Raw genomic sequence first — 20,217 nt, 5'->3', positions numbered from 1 at the left:
ACTCCCCCCCTCCCCCATGTTTCCCCCACCCCCCAGATAACATGTACACTTCCCCCCTCCCCCATGTATCCCCCTCCCCCCAGATAACATGTACACTCCCCCCTCCCCCATGTATCCCCCACCCCCCAAGATAACATGTACACTCCCCCCCCTCCCCCATGTATCCCCCACCCCCCAGATAACATGTACACTCCCCCCTCCTCCATGTATCCCCCACCCCCAGATAACATGTACACTCCCCCCTCCCCCATGTATCCCCCACCCCCCAAGATAACATGTACACTCCCCCCTTCCCCGCTCCCTCCCCATCTACAACACACAGGGACCCCCTGGGATGTATTCTTGCTCCCCCATCCCCTGGGATAAGGTTGTATTCGTAATACAATAAATGTATTCTCCAAGTCTGGCGTGTATTATAATGTAGGAACGTTAAACCATCACCGCGTTTCCGGAACAACACGCCAAAGTTCCTGGGTTCGAATCCTGGTGGTTGAAGAACATTGTATAGTTGTAAGGTCAGTTGTTGATGTTACCTGACCGTCTGACCTTCCCTCTGGTGGTCAAGGTCAACCTTGGGTTGCCCCGCCCCTCACACACACACACACACACACACACACACACACACAGGATCCGCCATATGTAAATGAGGACACCAGAGGCATGTTGTGGTGGGTGGCCCACAACCACCAAAACCAAGCCCCACACAGCGGCCACAACCAGCCAGTTGTGATGGTCAGCAGGAGACGTGGTTGTTTAGGTCCAGTCATGTGTGTGTGTGTGTGTTGATCACACAATCATATTTACAACCATTACAATCATGCCCAGTTTAATACACGTATTTATATTTACAACCATTACAATCATGCCCAGTTTAATACACGTATTTATATTTACAACCATTACAATCATGCCCAGTTTAATACACGTATTTATATTTACAACCATTACAATCATGCCCAGTTTAATACACGTATTTATATTTACAACCATTACAATCATACCCAGTTTAATACACGTATTTATATTTACAACCATTACAATCATGCCCAGTTTAATACATGTATTTATATTTACAACCATTACAATCATGTCCAGTTTAATACACGTATTTATATTTACAACCATTACAATCATGCACAGTTTAATACACGTATTTATATTTACAACCATTACAATCATGCCCAGTTTAATACACGTATTTATATTTACAACCATTACAATCATACCCAGTTTAATACACGTATTTATATTTACAACCATTACAATCATACCCAGTTTAATACACGTATTTATATTTACAACCATTACAATCATGCCCCAGTTTAATACACGTATTTATATTTACAACCATTACAATCATACCCAGTTTAATACACGTATTTATATTTACAACCATTACAATCATGTCCAGTTTAATACACGTATTTATATTTACAACCATTACAATCATGCCCAGTTTAATACACGTATTTATATTTACAACCATTACAATCATGCCCAGTTTAATACATGTATTTATATTTACAACCATTACAATCATGCCCCAGTTTAATACACGTATTTATATTTACAACCATTACAATCATGCCCAGTTTAATACACGTATTTATATTTACAACCATTACAATCATGCCCCAGTTTAATACACGTATTTATATTTACAACCATTACAATCATGCACAGTTTAATACACGTATTTATATTTACAACCATTACAATCATGCCCAGTTTAATACACGTATTTATATTTACAACCATTACAATCATGCCCAGTTTAATACACGTATTTATATTTACAACCATTACAATCATGCACAGTTTAATACACGTATTTATATTTACAACCATTACAATCATGCCCAGTTTAATACACGTATTTATATTTACAACCATTACAATCATGCCCAGTTTAATACACGTATTTATATTTACAACCATTACAATCATACCCAGTTTAATACACGTATTTATATTTACAACCATTACAATCATGGCCAGTTTAATACACGTATTTATATTTACAACCATTACAATCATGCCCAGTTTAATACACGTATTTATATTTACAACCATTACAATCATACCCAGTTTAATACACGTATTTATATTTACAACCATTACAATCATACCCAGTTTAATATAAGGGTAATTACATAATAATTAGTGAGGTTAAAGTGGTAGTTAGGATATTACGTTTTCTGTTAACTACAAGGTAAACTACCAGGTTGTAACTACCTGGTTCCAGTAATGCTTGTCCCGTGTGAGTGGTCGTTTGATAACTGAGTTATCCTGTGATAAATGACCAGTCAGGCTTGTAAGCAGGTCAAACTACCAGGGTTATTAATTACAACTGTCATAACGAATTAGATCAATAAATAATTATCAGATTATCAATAAATAATTATTATATAAAGATAAATATAAAGACTTTATATAGTTTCTGTTGATGTCTGGACGCCACAGTGGCGACCTCTGTGGCCAACTCTGGAAACACATCATCACATTTCAAGGTTTTCAAAACTAAACAACATTTTTTTGTGGTTCATTTTTGGTATCAAACGAGTTTAGTTACAGGCTCGTGTGGGGGATGGGGAATGGGTGGGCAGGTGATGGGGAATGGGTGGGTGATGGGTGATGGAGAATGGGTGGGTGGGTGGGTGATGGGGGATGGGTGGGTGATGGGGAATGGGTGGCTGTGTGATGCTGAATGGGTGGGCAGGTGATGGGGAATGGGTGGGCAGGTGATGGGGAATGGGTAGGTGGGGGATGGGGAATGGGTGGGTGGGTGATGGGTGGGCAGGTGATGGGTGATGGGGAATGGGTAGGTGGGTGATGGGTGGGCAGGTGATGGGAATGGGTAGGTGGGTGATGGGGAATGGGTAGGTGGGTGATGGGAATGGGTGGGTATGGGTGATGGGGGATGGGTGGGTGATGGGGGATGGGAATAGGTGGATGGGTGATGGGGAATGGGGAATGGGTGGGTGATGGGGAATGGGTGGGCAGGTGATGGGGAATGGGTGGGCAGGTGATGGGGAATGGGTGGGTGATGGGTGATGGGTGGGCAGGTGATGGGTGATGGGGGTTGAGGAAGAGGAAACAGGTCTAGCAGCAACACATGGGGAAGGGTTTGACCTTAACACAATTATCCCATTTCGTAACTGGCTGGTCTCACGCCTCGCTAATTACCTCCTGCCAATTGGGTTAGGACAACATGTATCCCAGGTCTGGTTTATATATATAAATATATAAAGATATATATATATATATATATGTGATGTAGTTTATTAATTTATAAGACTTAGGTGTTTGTTTGGGTCAAACTATGAGAGAAATGAGTCAATAGTCAGCTGATCATGTTTCCAGGGGCAACATAAAGAAAACGTGAGCTGGGTGACATAGTGTTATGAGAATAATCATTTGCTCCATACATAAAGAAAACGTGAGCTGGGTGACATAGTGTTATGTGGTGTGAGAATAATCATTGCTCCACACATAAAGAAAACGTGAGCTGGGTGACATAGTGTTATGATAACAATCATTTGCTCCACACATAAAGAAAACGTGAGCTGGGTGACATAGTGTTATGTGGTGTGAGAATAATCATTGCTCCACACATAAAGAAAACGTGAGGTGGGTGACATAGTGTTATGAGAATAATCATTGCTCCACACATAAAGAAAACGTGAGCTGGGTGACATAGTGTTATGAGAATAATCATTTGCTCCACACATAAAGAAAACGTGAGGTGGTTGCCTACCCTACTGACATAGTCCGCCGGTCATTTGCATAAGACTTGAGCTTGTATGTAACCCGTCAACCTTGATTCAGGGTCACGTAACGTGTGTATGGCGAGGTCTGGCAACTACCGCCCTGGGGGTCGTGTACGGGTATATAAAGGGGCGACGGAGGCCACGTAGGGTCAGAGTCGCCTCCTACGTAGGACGGACACATTGGACTTGTCAGCTGTTGTGAAGACGAGTGGGGAAAAACCAACATCATGTAAGTACTATATGGGGGTCAGGTTAGACGAGTGGGGAAAAACCAACATCATGTGAGTACTATATGGGGGTCAGGTTAGACGAGTGGGGAAAAACCAACATTATGTGAGTACTATATGGGGGTCAGGTTAGACGAATGGGGAAAAACCAACTTCATGTGAGTACTATATGGGGGTCAGGTTAGACGAGTGGGGAAAAACCAACTTCATGTGAGTACTATATGGGGGTCATGTTCAGCTGTACTTCACGTACAACAATGGTCATGTAGGAAACATTATGGTGTACATAGGATGTACATAGACCACCCTCACGTGAGACCAGGTCACACTGGGTGGTACAGTGTGTGAACTGGTCACACTGGGTGGTACAGTATGTGAACTGGTCACACTGGGTGGTACAGTGTGTGTACTGGTCACACTGGGTGGTACAGTATGTGAACTGGTCACACTGGGTGGTACAGTATGTGAACTGGTCACACTGGGTGGTACAGTATGTGAACTGGTCACACTGGGTGGTACAGTATGTGAACTGGTCACACTGGGTGGTACAGTGTGTGAACTGGTCACACTGGGTGGTACAGTGTATGTGAACTGGTCACACTGGGTGGTACAGTATGTGAACTGGTCACACTGGGTGGTACAGTATGTGAACTGGTCACACTGGGTGGTACAGTATGTGAACTGGTCACACTGGGTGGTACAGTATGTGAACTGGTCACACTGGGTGGTACAGTGTATGTGAACTGGTCACACTGGGTGGTACAGTATGTGAACTGGTCACACTGGGTGGTACAGTATGTGAACTGGTCACACTGGGTGGTACAGTGTGTGTGAACTGGTCACACTGGGTGGTACAGTATGTGAACTGGTCACACTAGGTGGTACAGTATGTGTACTGGTCACACTGGGTGGTACAGTGTGTGAAGTGGTCACACTGGGTGGTACAGTATGTGAACTGGTCACACTGGGTGGTACAGTATGTGAACTGGTCACACTAGGTGGGAGAGATGGTTACACGGTGTGTGAGACACTAGGTGGGAGACACTACCATCAAGGAGAAGGTTGGGAGAGACAGAGAGACACACACATTGTGTCTTCCTGAGTTAGGTGGTTCACAGACCAGCCAGGGAGGAAGGTGGTCTGTGTTGTGGATGTATACAGACCATTTGTATATCATTATGGTAATGAGTGGTCTTCTGCCGCAGGTGGATGAAGTGGAGTGTGGTGGCGATGGTAGTGGCGTCAGTGGCATCACAGACCCTGGTGGACTTTAGCAAGAGAGACCTGCAGACCACCCTCAGAGACCAGACCTTCATCCCTGAGCTGGTGGCCTGCGCTCACTGCCAGTCCAACACCTGCAGACCCCTCACCCGGGCCATCATGAGTAAGTGGATAACCTTCCTGCAGACCACCACTAACACCACTTAACCCATGTACACTACCACTACTTAACCCATGTACACTGCTACTGCTACTTAACCCATGTACACTACTACTGCTACTTAACCCATGTACACTACTACCACTACCTAACCCCTGTACACTGCTACTACTGCTACTTAACCCATGTACACTGCTACTGCTACTTAACCCATGTACACTACTACTGCTACTTAACCCATGTACACTGCTACTACTGCTACTTAACCCATGTACACTACCACTGCTACTTAACCCATGTACACTACTACTGCTACTTAACCCATGTACACTGCTACTACTGCTACTTAACCCATGTACACTGCTACTGCTACTTAACCCATGTACACTACCACTACTTAACCCATGTACACTGCTACTGCTACTTAACCCATGTACACTAACACCACTTAACCCATGTACACTACCATTACTAAATCTCTATACACTACCACTACTTAACCCCTCCACACTTCTGCCACTACTTAACCCCTACACACTACCACCACTTAACCCCTTGATTACGACCACTTAACCCCTTATGTATTACGTTTCTTCGTTGTATACCAAGTGACTGTTATAATTCCTTCTTTTATCTCCCCTGATGATGATGATGTGATTATGACATGAAAGTGCACTTGGCACTTCTGTTTCCATTCCCCCCCCGTGGTAATATATATATATAGAATGATGTACAATAATGTCAGGTATGGTGACATGTAAGCTAACCTTCATCCCCATGTTTCGTGTAGATGAAATGCACCTTGTTATTAACGGATGCAACACCTGTACACCGGAGAACCTGGCGCTGTTGCAGCTATTCTTGCCCTTCGTCGAGAAGAATCACAATCAGGAATACCAGATGTTGAGAACCACGCTGGGTCGAGGGCCTGTGTCATGTTAACTGACCACCTTCCTCCTCCTCTCCCATCATCATGGTCCGCCACCACCACCACCGTCTCATCTGCTGACAACACGTGGCAACACTGCTGGTGGTGGTGGAGTTGCCAGCAACCACCAACCTCCTATCTCCCCTACACTGGCAAGGGGTGAACCACATCAGATATTCTATGGTGAACTTACTAACAACCCTTCAGTATTATTTCTCTATATAGTAGTAGTTACCAGGATAGAAGATAATTATAATAAATTCATTATATATATATTTAACAACCACCAGGTAGTTTGGAACATGTCAAGACCAAAATGGACACATGTGGGTCACACTAACGACATGGTTGAAGACCACATGGTCTAATTAAGTCTTTGAACAACCTGTCAAGTCTTCCCCAACACGAATATTGATCCCCCGGAATATTCGTGTCAATATTAGAAATCTTCCTTGTTGGTTGTGGAATATTGTATGTATAACATCAGTATGTGATGTGTGGGAAGGTAATATATTGTCTAATGGAATATATATATATATGTTTTATTGACCGACATCACATGATTATTATTAAACATGGAGCTGGGAGGGCAAGAGGTTAGGTTAGGTTAGGTTAGGTTAGGTTAGGTTAGGTTAGAGTAAGACAGAATAAAGTAAGTTAAATTTAAAGTAGATAAGGCTGTGTTTAGGTTAGGTTAGGTTAGGTTAGGTTAAGTTAGGTTAGGCTAGGTTAGGTTAGGTTAGCTTAGGTTAGGTTAGGTTAGGCTTGGCTATGGTTAGGTTAGGCTAGGTTAGGTTAGGCTAGGTTAGGTTAGGTTAGGCTAGGTTAGGTTAGGTTAGGTTAGGTTAGGTTAGGCTAGGTTAGGTTAGGTTAGGTTAGGTTAGGTTAGGTTAGGGTAGGTTATGTTAGGTTAGGTTAGGGTAGGTTAGGTTAGGTTAGGCTAGGTTAGGTCAGGTTAGGTTAGGCTTGGCTATGGTTAGGTTAGGTTAGGTTAGGTTAGAGTAAGACAATAAAGTAAGTTAAATTTAAAGTAGGTAAAGCTGTGTTTAGGTTAGGTTAGGTTGTTAGGATGTGGATAGATTAAGTTAGGCTATGGTTACGCTAGAGTAAGTTAGGCTGTGGTTAGGTCAGAGTAATTTAGGCTGTGGTTAGAGTAAGATGTAGGCTGTGGTTAGGTTAGGATAGAGTGTAAGGTTAGGCTGTGGTTAGAGTAAGATGTAGGCTGTGGTTAGGTTAGGTTAGGTTAGGTTAGGTTAGAGTAAGACAGAATAAAGTAAGTTAAATTTAAAGTAGGTAAAGCTGTGTTTAGGTTAGGTTAGGTTGTTAGGATGTGGATAGATTAAGTTAGGCTATGGTTACGCTAGAGTATGTTAGGCTGTGGTTAGGTCAGAGTAATTTAGGCTGTGGTTAGGCTGTGGTTAGAGTAAGATGTAGGCTGTGGTTAGGTTAGGATAGAGTGTAAGGTTAGGCTGTGGTTAGAGGAAGATGTAGGCTGTGGTTAGGTTAGGTTAGGCTATGGTTAGAGGAAGATGTAGGCTGTGGTTAGGTTAGGATAGTGTGTAAGGTTAGGCTATGGTTAGAGGAAGATGTAGGCTGTGGTTAGGTTAGGTTAGGTTAGGCTATGGTTAGAGGAAGATGTAGTCTGTGGTTAGACCACAAGAGGACTGGAGACATTCCATTTATATACGGGGGAAGCGGGAAGCGTATGTAGCAGTGTGTGCTAACCTCCTTCAGGAAGAGCTGGTACACGCAGGAGTAACCACTCATCTCTGGGCCAAGATGGAAAAACCAGTGTGAAAAAGCCACTACGACATGAACCAAGAGACTTTAGAGACGAAGAGAAGAGAAGAGAGAGAAGTAAGCGCAATTTGCCAGACTGATTCGCTAGTTTTGGTCTTTTCTAAAAAAAAAGGTGAGAAATTCGATGATAAGAAGATACTCGGAGTGCTTTTAATTAGGCCTACACAGAGTTCTGGTATTATACGAGTGGTTGTTATGTTGATATAGAGTCTTGGGGCATTCTACGACCTCTCGTAACGTCGACCAGTGAGTGACTGACCCGGGCCAACCTTGGTCGTACCCAACCTAGCGGGAGCCAAACCCCCGCGCCCAACTTACACCGTTGCCAACGCAGAAGTTCACCTACCGCTAAATTCCCTCGCGTAAAAGCGCTAAACTTAACTAAAGATAGTGGGAAAAAAATTGCTCTTCGACTCGTTTCTTATTTTTTTGAGTTGCTCTTCGACTCATTTCTGTTCTTTGAGGTGTCAAATGGTTAGTGCAAGCATGACTAACTACTTTACCACTCAAACTACCCACTATTTATCCCAGGACTGCTAAATACCCCACTTCCATAGCGCTCTCTGCTCGTCCTGGGGTTGTGAAGACGCGTAGCATAAACTTTCAACGACCCGACATTTTCCAGCACTTCCTTAGGCAGTTTACAATCCTAAGAGCCAGTTTATTTTTTTCCCCCATTTCTTCTTTAAGCTCATATTTAATAGTTTCAGTACGGCATTTTGTTCTTTAAGCTCGTCCTTAATAGTTTCAGTATGGCATTTTGTTCTTTATGCTCGTAATTAATAGTTTTAGTAAGGCATATTTTCTTTTAAACTTTGGACACTCGGGTCGTGTACTTCGAAGCCATGTTTTTGACTTTAGCTCTGACTTCATGATGTTTACATGGCGCTACATAAGCGCGTTGGGAATGAGAGAAAAGAGAGGGGAAAGAAGTGGGAAAAAATGTCAGCGTATATCAAAGCCAACTTAGATTTTAAACGCCACTGGAGGCAATTTTTCCCGAGGCTTCTTCATCTTTTCCCCAGTGGAAAGAGACGTGCAGTGTGGGCGGGCGGGCATGGTCGTCGCTAGCTATTATCAACATCTCTGGTGATTCCAGTATTCCAGGCCAGCCATTCCCACTTGTATTCCAGTATTCCAGGCCAGCCATTCCCACTTGTATTCCAGTATTCCAGGCCAGCCATTCCCACTTGTATTCCAGTATTCCAGGCCAGGTATTCCCACTTGTATTCCTAGTGTGGACACACACACATACATACACACCCACACACACACACATACACACCCACATACACACACACACACACACACACACACACACACATACACACACACACACACACACACACACCCACATACACACACACACACACACCCACATACACACACACATACATACACACCCACACACACACATACACACCCACATACACACACACCCACATACACACACACACACACACACACACACCCACATACACACACACACACACACCCACATACACACACACACACACACCCACATACACACACACATACATACACACCCACACACACACATACACACCCACATACACACACACCCACATACACACACACACACACACACACACACACACACACACACACACACACCCACATACACACACACACACCCACATACACACACACACAGACACACACATACACACACACACACACACACACACATACACACACACAGGTTGAGATAAGAACCAGGTAACGTGTGTGTTAAGCAGCACACACACACACACACATACATACACACACACACACACACCCACACACACACGTACACACACCCACACACACATACACACACACACACACACACACACACACATACATACACACACACACTCACCCACACACACACGTACACACACCCACACACACATACACACACACACACACACACACACACACACACACAGGTTGAGATAAGATCCAGGTAACGTGTGTGTTCAGCACAGACACACACACACACACACACACACACATACATACACACACACACCCACAGACACAGAGACACACACACACACACAGTTGTTAGCCTCGTGTCAACACAGAAGGTGTTGTAAGTCCCATCATTATTCAAGGTCATCTTGACTGCATTACAAACCCCATTAGCATGACAAGCCATACTCGCCTCCACCACAAACCACCATTAACGACCATTCGAGTCTTCTCCTTACGCTCGTACAGCAAGCTGGCGATAGACCCAATGGTTCACTTGAATGTTATTAATCCAGGAACTACAACTACTGATTATCTATCTATCACTTAACAAGTCACTGTTGAAACGAGGGGCAAACTACCTTCCCCCTCCACAACGTAACTACAATTCGACCCCCCCCCCAATTCGACCCCCATCCCCCCATTTCGACGACCCTCCTTTTTTTTTTTGTTCTTCGTAACTTGAAAATGGTGTGCTTCGCCCACCTCACTGAGATGATGAACATAGAACAATGTTCAGTAATGACTCAGGATCAGTCGACTCCAGTCTGTCTATCTATCTATCTATCTATCTATCTAGCTATCTATCTCTATCTATTCTACCTCCCCCCCCCTAACTAACCCCCCTCCCCTTCTCTGGTGTGTTTTGAACTGTGCTGGTGTCTTCTACGTCTGGCAGACAAGGCAAGACGACAGTATTTACACAGACACACACACACACACCATTATGATATAACACTTAAAATTATCCAGAAAAAAAAAAAATAGCGCTAAAAAATCTTAGCGTGAAAAAGCGCTACGTTGGTAACTCTGCACGACGGGGCTGGTAGCATCCTACCTGACTGTCGTACATAGCGAGACGAAACTCTCGTAACAACCCGCACAGGTTGACGCTTATCGTACATCGGGCTTCTGGTCTATCAACCGCACAGGTTAACACTTATCATACATCGGGCTTCTGGTCTATAAACAGCACATGTTAACACTTATCATACATCAGGCTTCTGGTCTATCAACAGTACATGTTGACACTTATCATACATTGGGCTTCTGGTCTATAAACAGCACATGTTGACACTTATCATACATCAGGCTTCTGGTCTATCAACCACACAGGTTAACACTTATCATACATCAGGCTTCTGGTCTATCAACCGATGGTAAATTTATCATTTTATCTATCATAGACCATTCTAAGTTGCACGAACATTCTTTTTATCTATCGTAGATCATTCTAAGTTGCACGAACATTCTTTTTATCTATCGTAGATCATTCTAAGTTGCACGAACATTCTCACTTAACGTGGATGTGGCCTACATGTCGTGTAGGTTGCCAAACTGGCAATAACTACAACAACCCCGAGTTCCCCGTTTTCCTATTTCATTTTATTTTTTCTTTTAGAGTAAATTCTCCATATCTCAAAAGCCCGTAAGTCTTCTAAAGTATAATAGAGACACATATATTCTTAGCCGTTGACGAAACTCATCCATTGATAATGGTCCAACGTTTCCTTAGAGAGAATATATGACGAAATCAACAGAGGTGATGACAGACTTGCGAGTCTGTCCTTGAAAAGTACTAATGGCGGTCACTGGCAACTATGGCATTGGCTGGGCCTATAAAAACCCCGCGACGCGCTCGTACAAGCAGACTGTACCTGCCTGGATCTGGTGCTTGCAGTTGTAAACTACATCTTCAACACGAGGAAAATGTGAGTACTTTTATAATGCGTTCTTTTATAAGATATATATATATATATATATATATATATATATATATATATATATATATATATATTGGAAAGGATCACAATTTTGCGCGTGATCAAGATATTCCTATGAGTCCACTTGGGGGAAAAATGAAACAGGATAAGTTCCCAAGTGCACTTTCGTGTAATAATCACATCATCAGGGGAGACACAAGAGAGAAATATAACAGTCAGTTGATATACATCGAAGACACGAAGCTACGACGCCATTGGGTAAACATGTGTGATTGTCACATGTTTACCCAATGGCGTCGTAGCTTCGTATCAACTGACTGTTATATTTCTCTCTTGTGTCTCCCCTGATGATGTGATTATTACACGAAAGTGCACTTGGCAACTTGTGTTTCATTTTCCCCCGTGGACTCATAGGAATATCTTGATCACGCGCAAAATTGTGATCCTTTCCAATATATATATATATATATATATATATATATATATATATATATATATATATATATATATATATATATATATATATGTATCAGCTTTTAGTTCATCGGTAAGTATAGAAAACATGATGCTGTAGTAGGATGTGCACAGACCACCCTCACCACGTGAGGTTTGTTGACCTAAGGAAGGCTGTGTGTCTGTGCCACACAGGTTCACCAGACACACACACACACACACACACACACACACATCAGGTGAAATCTATGACCGTCACAGGTCGGGCGCACTATTAATGTGGAGGACCACGGATGGTCTTTATCAACCTGACCATCATGGGGAGGGTCTGTTATCGGCAGTGTGAGAGACCAGGTTACACTGGGTGGCACAGTGTGTGTGTGTGTGTGTGTGTGTGTGTGTGTGAACTAGCCACAGTGGGAGGCACAGCGTGTGAACTTGCTCACACTGGGTGGTAGAGTATGTGAACAGGTCACACTGGGTGGTATATTGTGTGAATTGGCCACACTGAGTGGCACAGTGTCAACTGGTCACAGTGGGTGAACTGGTCACACTGGGTGGCACAGCGCGTGAACTGGTCACACTGGGTGGCACAGAGTATGTGAACTGGTCACACTGGGTGGCACAGAGTGTGTGAACTGGCCACACTGGGTGGCACAGAGTATGTGAACTGGTCACACTGGGTGGCACAGAGTATGTGAACTGGCCACACTGGGTGGCACAGAGTGTGTGAACTGGTCACACTGGGTGGCACAGAGTGTGTGAACTGGTCACACTGGGTGGCACAGAGTATGTGAACTGGCCACACTGGGTGGCACAGTGTGTGAACTGGTCACACTGGGTGGCACAGAGTGTGTGAACTGGTCACACTGGGTGGCACAGAGTATGTGAACTGGCCACACTGGGTGCCACAGTGTGTGAACTGGCCACACACTGGGTGCCACAGTGTGTGAACTGGCCACACACTGGGTGGCACAGTGTGTGAACTGGCCACACACTGGGTGGCACAGAGTATGTGAACTGGTCACACTGGGTGGCACAGAGTATGTGAACTGGCCACACTGGGTGGCAGTGTCAACTGGAGGCCACACTGGGTGACACAAAGTATGTGAACTGGTCACACTGGGTGACACAAAGTATGTGAACTGGTCACACTGGGTGGCAGTGTCAACTGTTCACACTGCGTGGCACAGAGTATGTGAACTGGGCACACTGGGTGGCGGTGTCAACTGGTCACACTGGGTGGGTGTAAACTGTTCACACTGGGTGGCACAGAGTATGTGAACTGGGCACACTGGGTGGCGGTGTCAACTGGTCACACTGGGTGGCAGTGTCAACTGTTCACACTGCGTGGCACAGAGTATGTGAACTGGGCACACTGGGTGGCGGTGTCAACTGGTCACACTGGGTGGGTGTAAACTGTTCACACTGGGTGGCACAGAGTATGTGAACTGGGCACACTGGGTGGCGGTGTCAACTGGTCACACTGGGTGGCAGTGTCAACTGTTCACACTGCGTGGCACAGAGTATGTGAACTGGGCACACTGGGTGGCGGTGTCAACTGGTCACACTGGGTGGGTGTAAACTGTTCACACTGGGTGGCACAGAGTATGTGAACTGGGCACACTGGGTGGCGGTGTCAACTGGTCACACTGGGTGGGTGTAAACTGTTCACACTGGGTGGCACAGAGTATGTGAACTGGTCACACTGGGTGACACAAAGTATGTGAACTGGTCACACTGGGTGGCAGTGTCAACTGTTCACACTGCGTGGCACAGAGTATGTGAACTGGGCACACTGGGTGGCGGTGTCAACTGGTCACACTGGGTGGGTGTAAACTGTTCACACTGGGTGGCACAGAGTATGTGAACTGGGCACACTGGGTGGCGGTGTCAACTGGTCACACTGGGTGGGTGTAAACTGTTCACACTGGGTGGCACAGAGTATGTGAACTGGGCACACTGGGTGGCGGTGTCAACTGGTCACACTGGGTGGGTGTAAACTGTTCACACTGGGTGGCACAGAGTATGTGAACTGGTCACACTGGGTGACACAAAGTATGTGAACTGGTCACACTGGGTGGCAGTGTCAACTGGTCACACTGGGTGGCACAGAGTATGTGAACTGGTCACACTAGGTAGCACACAGTGAACACGCCACACTGGGTGACAGTGTGACCTGGTCACACTGAGTGGCAAAAAGTGTGTGAACTCGTCACATTGGGTGGCATAGAGTATGTGAACTGACCACTGGGTGGCACAGTTTGAACTGGCCACACTGGGTGGCACAGTGTGAACTGGCCACACTGGGTGGCACACTGTGAACTGGCCACACTGGGTGGCACAGTGTGAACTGGCCACACTGGGTGGCACAGTGTGAACTGGCCACACTGGGTGGCACAGTGTGAACTGGCCACACTGGGTGGCATAGAGTATGTGAACTGACCACTGGGTGGCACAGTTTGAACTGATCATACTGGGTGGCACAGTGTGAACTGGCCACACTGGGTGGCACAGTGTGAACTGGCCACACTGGGTGGCACAGTGTGAACTGGCCACACTGGGTGGCACAGAGTATGTGAACTGGCCACACTGGGTGGCACAGAGTATGTGAACAGGCCACACTGGGTTCCACAGAGTATGTGTGACCTGGCCACACTGGGTTCCACAGAGTATGTGAGACCTGGCCACACTGGGTTCCACAGAGTATGTGAGACCTGGCCACACTGGGTTCCACAGAGTATGTGAGACCTGGCCACACTGGGTTCCACAGAGTATGTGAGACCTGGCCACACTAGGTTCCACAGAGTATGTGAGACCTGGCCACACTAGGTTCCACAGAGTATGTGAGACCTGGCCACACTGGGTATATATAGGCCTCATGTGTGTCCGATGCCGTGTATATGTGACGGTGGGACCATCCCGGCAGGTGGACGAGGTGGACGACCCTGGCGCTGCTGGTGGTGGTGGTGGCTTCACAGAAGAGTCTGGTGGACTTCAGCTCCAACGAACTGAAGTCGATCCTGTCAGACGCCAGCTTCATGCCCGAGCTCGTCTCCTGCGCTAACTGCGAGACTGGCAATTGCCGGGAATTGGTCCGGGCCATTAACAGTAAGTCTGTCCCTCCGCCACACACGTACACGAACCACCCACCCCTAAAGACCACGACTTAAAACCCCCCTGAAGACCACGACTTAAACCCCCTGAAGACCACGACTTAAAACACCGTTTGAGTACGATGACTTAAACCCCCTTTGAGTACGATGACTTAAACCCCCTTTGAGTACGACGACTTAAACCCCCCTTGAATACGACGACTTAAACCCCCCTTGAGTACGATGACTTAAAACCCCCTTGAATACGACGACTTAAACCCCCCTACCACCCCTAAAGACGACGACTTATACCCCCCTGAAGACGACGACTTAAACCCCCTGAAGACGACGACTTAAACCCCCTGAAGACCACGACTTAAACCCCCTGAAGACCACGACTTAAACCCCCTGAAGACGATGACTTAAACCCCTGAAGACGACGACTTAAACCCCTTGAATACGACGACTTAAACCCCCTGAAGATGACGACTTAAACCCCCTTGAGTACGACGACTTAAACCCCCTTTGAGTACGACGACTTAAACCCCCCTTGAGTACGACGACTTAAACCCCCTGAAGACGACGACTTAAACTCCCCTTGAATACGACGACTTAAACCCCCCTTGAGTACGACGACTTAAACCCCCTTGAGTACGACGACTTAAACCCCCTACCACCCCTGAAGACGACGACTTAAACCCCCCTGAAGACGACGACTTAAACCCCCTAAGACGACGACTTAAACCCCCTGAAGACGACGACTTAAACCCCCTGAAGACGATGACTTAAACCCCTTGAGACGACGACTTAAACCCCCTTGAGTACGACGACTTAAACCCCCTGAAGACGACGACTTAAACCCCCTTTGAGTACGACGACTTAAACCCCCTTTGAGTACGACGACTTAAACCCCCCTTGAGTACGACGACTTAAACCACCCCTGAAGACGACGACTTAAACCCCCCTTCCCCTTGAGTATGATGCAGGCAAATGCAGTGTCTGAGAAGGACGTTTCAATATATACAAGTAGGCTTTTGTGTTGATATATATATATATATATATATATATATATATATATATATATATATATATATATATATATATATATATATATATATATATATTGTGGTGTGAGGTGGTTTGATCGAGTAAGTAACGTAAGGGTAAGAGAGATGTGTGGAAATAAAAAGAGCGTGGTTGAGAGAGCAGAAGAGGGTGTTTTGAAATGGTTTGGGCACATGGAGAGAATGAGTGAGGAAAGATTGACCAAGAGGATATATGTGTCGGAGGTGGAGGGAACGAGGAGAAGTGGGAGACCAAATTGGAGGTGGAAAGATGGAGTGAAAAAGATTTTGAGTGATCGGGGCCTGAACATGCAGGAGGGTGAAAGGCGTGCAAGGAATAGAGTGAATCGGATCGATGTGGTATACCGGGGTCGACGTGCTGTCAATGGATTGAATGGATTGAATCAGGGCATGTGAAGCGTCTGGGGTAAACCATGGAAAGTTCTGTGGGGCCTGGATGTGGAAATGGAGCTGTAGTTTCGATGCATTATACATGACAGCTAGAGACTGAGTGTGAACGAATGGGGCCTTTGTTGTCTTTTCCTAGCGCTACCTCGCACACTTGAGGGGGGAGGGGGATGGTATTCCATGTGTGGCGAGGTGGCGATGAGAATGAATAAAGGCAGACAGTATGAATTATGTACGTGTATATATGTATATGTCTGTGAATGTATATATGTATACATTGAGATGTATAGGTATGTATATTTGCGTGTGTGGACGTGTATGTATATACATGTGTATGGGGCTGGGTTGGGCCATTCTGTTCGTCTGTTTCCTTGCGCTACCTCGCTGACGCGGGAGACAGCGACAAAGCAAAATAAATAAATAAATAAATATGTATATATATATATATATATATATATATATATATATATATATATATATATATTATTTTTTTTTTTTTGCTTTGTCGCTGTCTCCCGCGTTTGCGAGGTAGCGCAAGGAAACAGACGAAAGAAATGGCCCAACCCACCCCCATACACATGTATATACATACACGTCCACACACGCAAATATACATACCTGCACAGCTTTCCATGGTTTACCCCAGACGCTTCACATGCCCTGATTCAATCCAATGACAGCACGTCAACCCCGGTATACCACATCGATCCAATTCACTCTATTCCTTGCCCTCCTTTCACCCTCCTGCATGTTCAGGCCCCGATCACTCAAAATCTTTTTCACTCCATCTTTCCACCTCCAATTTGGTCTCCCACTTCTCCTCGTTCCCTCCACCTCCGACACATATATCCTCTTGGTCAATCTTTCCTCACTCATACTCTCCATGTGCCCAAACCATTTCAAAACACCCTCTTCTGCTCTCTCAACCACGCTCTTTTTATTTCCACACATCTCTCTTACCCTTACGTTACTTACTCGATCAAACCACCTCACACCACACATTGTCCTCAAACATCTCATTTCCAGCACATCCATCCTCCTGCACACAACTCTATCCATAGCCCACGCCTCGCAACCATACAACATTGTTGGAACCACTATTCCTTCAAACATACCCATTTTTGCTTTCCGAGATAATGTTCTCGACTTCCACACATTCTTCAAGGCTCCCAAGATTTTCGCCCCCTCCCCCACCCTATGATCCACTTCCGCTTCCATGGTTCCATCCGCTGCCAGATCCATTCCCAGATATCTAAAACACTTTACTTCCTCCAGTTTTTCTCCATTCAAACTTACCTCCCAATTGACTTGACCCTCAACCCTACTGTACCTAATAACCTTGCTCTTATTCATATTTACTCTTAACTTTCTTCTTTCACACACTTTACCAAACTCAGTCACCAGCTTCTGCAGTTTCTCACATGAATCAGCCACCAGCGCTGTATCATCAGCGAACAACAACTGACTCACTTCCCAAGCTCTCTCATCCACAACAGACTTCATACTTGCCCCTCTTTCCAAAACTCTTGCATTCACCTCCCTAACAACCCCATCCATATATATATATATATATATATATATATATATATATATATATATATATCAAATCCAACTCATCTTGTCTCATCTGTTCCCCTACAGGAGATATGCATGTTGTCATAAACGGATGTCAAGGCTGCAGTGACAAGCAGTTGAATCTCCTGAATTCTCTAATGCCTGCCATCCAGAAACAATTCCCCAGGGAGTACACTTTCCTACGACGAAAGTTGAGCGGCGGTCCAGTCCAGTGTTAAGTGAGCGACTGAGTGTGGTTGGCCGTTCCCGCCGCCCGTCCCCCTGGTGGCACAAGGTGACACTACTAAGTTGCCATCAACCTCCAACCTTTTATTTTCCCAACTGGCAAGACTTGAGAGGACACACTGTTGTTATTCTTTATAATATTTCCAGTGGAATAAATACCTCTCCCTTTTTCCCCCCCCTTTGTTCCCTCGTAGTATTTTGAAGGGATGAGAAATACAGCAGAAGATATTCAGTGGGAAAATGTTTCAAAACTAATTAAGTCTTGAAAGTATCTGGCAACGATGTGCCACAGAGGTGGTGGGTGAGTGACACAACGTTAAGGGTGAAGCTCACCATATGTTCTCATTGGAAGTTAGACCATTGAGGTGTGAACTCCACGCAACCGAATGCTATTCATAGTCTCTATTGTCATAGGAGAATTGTATTAACTCAAAACCATGTCAAAAAAAAAGTAAATTTGAATCTTACGAGAAATAAAACATTAGACTATGAGTAATGGAAGAAACCCTGGCGTGTACACGCTGCTCACCGTCAATATCATATTCTTGTCCCAAATGGATCCATCATTCACCAGTGGGATAATTTCAAGTAGGTCAAAACACTCCCATAAATCTTAAGATCATATCTATGCCAGATTTATATATATACATTCTCGTAATGCATCGTGGGGGGAAGAATTTTGGTTAACCTGATAATAATGTTAAGTTAGGATAACTACTTCATTTACTTTTGTTTTTGGGAAGTTTAATGTGTATTTACAATGCTTTATCTGCTTGTGTCGCCATTTTGCTTCATATATATCTATATAAACCCTGAGCTGTAATGTGTACATCAAGGAGTATATAATATATAATTAGATAAATTACCGACATGTTTTATTACCTAAAATGTGACGACCAACCACAATGAATTACGAGGCAAAACTCGCCATTTTGAACGAGCAAACGAAAGGGGTTTTCCCCCCTCCCTCCCTTGTTGTCCAAAGACGATTACTCATACAAGTGAGGGCGGACATATTGTGTCCAGGGCGAAGGGGGGCTTGGCATATGCCACACCTTCTGCCACCACCCCCCCCCCCCCACATGACAGAAACTACAGTAGGACATAATAATGTCCGTTGATACTTCAATCATTTTTTTCCCTCCTCTTGACTCGGTCTGCAACCATGTTTTTTGCACGACTTGTGAGAACGGAAGATCAATTTACAACCTTCTTGTGGGTTGAGCCATTTCTTTCCGTCTGTTTCCTGGCGCTACCTCGCTAACGCGGGAGACAGCGACAAAATAGAATAAATTTACTATAATAATAAAAATAATAATAATAATAATTACAAGAGAGAGAGAGAGAGAGAGAGAGAGAGAGAGAGAGAGAGAGAGAGAGAGAGAGAGAGAGGTAAGGGGAGTGGGGGAGGAATGGGATGTATTTAGGGAAGCAGTGATGGCTTGCGCAAAAGATGCTTGTGGCATGAGAAGCGTGGGTGGCGGAGCAGATTAGGAAGGGTAGTGAGTGGTGGGATGAAGAAGTAAGATTATTAGTGAAAGAAGAGAGAGGCATTTGGACGATTTTTGCTGGGAAATAGTGCAAATG

At 44.9% G+C, this 20,217-nt stretch overlaps 2 protein-coding genes across 2 annotated transcripts; both read left to right on the top strand.

The window, feature by feature from the left end:
- The first annotated feature begins 4,027 nt into the window (after positions 1 to 4,027).
- LOC139761366 (uncharacterized) lies at positions 4,028 to 6,838 on the top strand. Its single transcript, XM_071685468.1, has 3 exons — positions 4,028 to 4,051; positions 5,203 to 5,381; positions 6,169 to 6,838. Coding segments are annotated over exons 1-3 (333 nt in total). The 5' UTR covers positions 4,028 to 4,049; the 3' UTR covers positions 6,321 to 6,838.
- Positions 6,839 to 11,643: 4,805 nt separating this feature from the next.
- LOC139761370 (uncharacterized) lies at positions 11,644 to 19,495 on the top strand. Its single transcript, XM_071685476.1, has 3 exons — positions 11,644 to 11,798; positions 15,193 to 15,374; positions 18,472 to 19,495. Coding segments are annotated over exons 1-3 (336 nt in total). The 5' UTR covers positions 11,644 to 11,796; the 3' UTR covers positions 18,624 to 19,495.
- The last annotated feature ends 722 nt before the right edge of the window (positions 19,496 to 20,217 follow it).

Source organism: Panulirus ornatus, chromosome 40, assembly GCF_036320965.1.
Source record: "Panulirus ornatus isolate Po-2019 chromosome 40, ASM3632096v1, whole genome shotgun sequence".
In the NCBI taxonomy this organism is placed as follows: domain Eukaryota; kingdom Metazoa; phylum Arthropoda; class Malacostraca; order Decapoda; family Palinuridae; genus Panulirus; species Panulirus ornatus.
The sequence above is the reverse complement of the archived record's forward strand: the minus strand, read 5'-3'. Positions and strand labels throughout refer to the sequence as shown.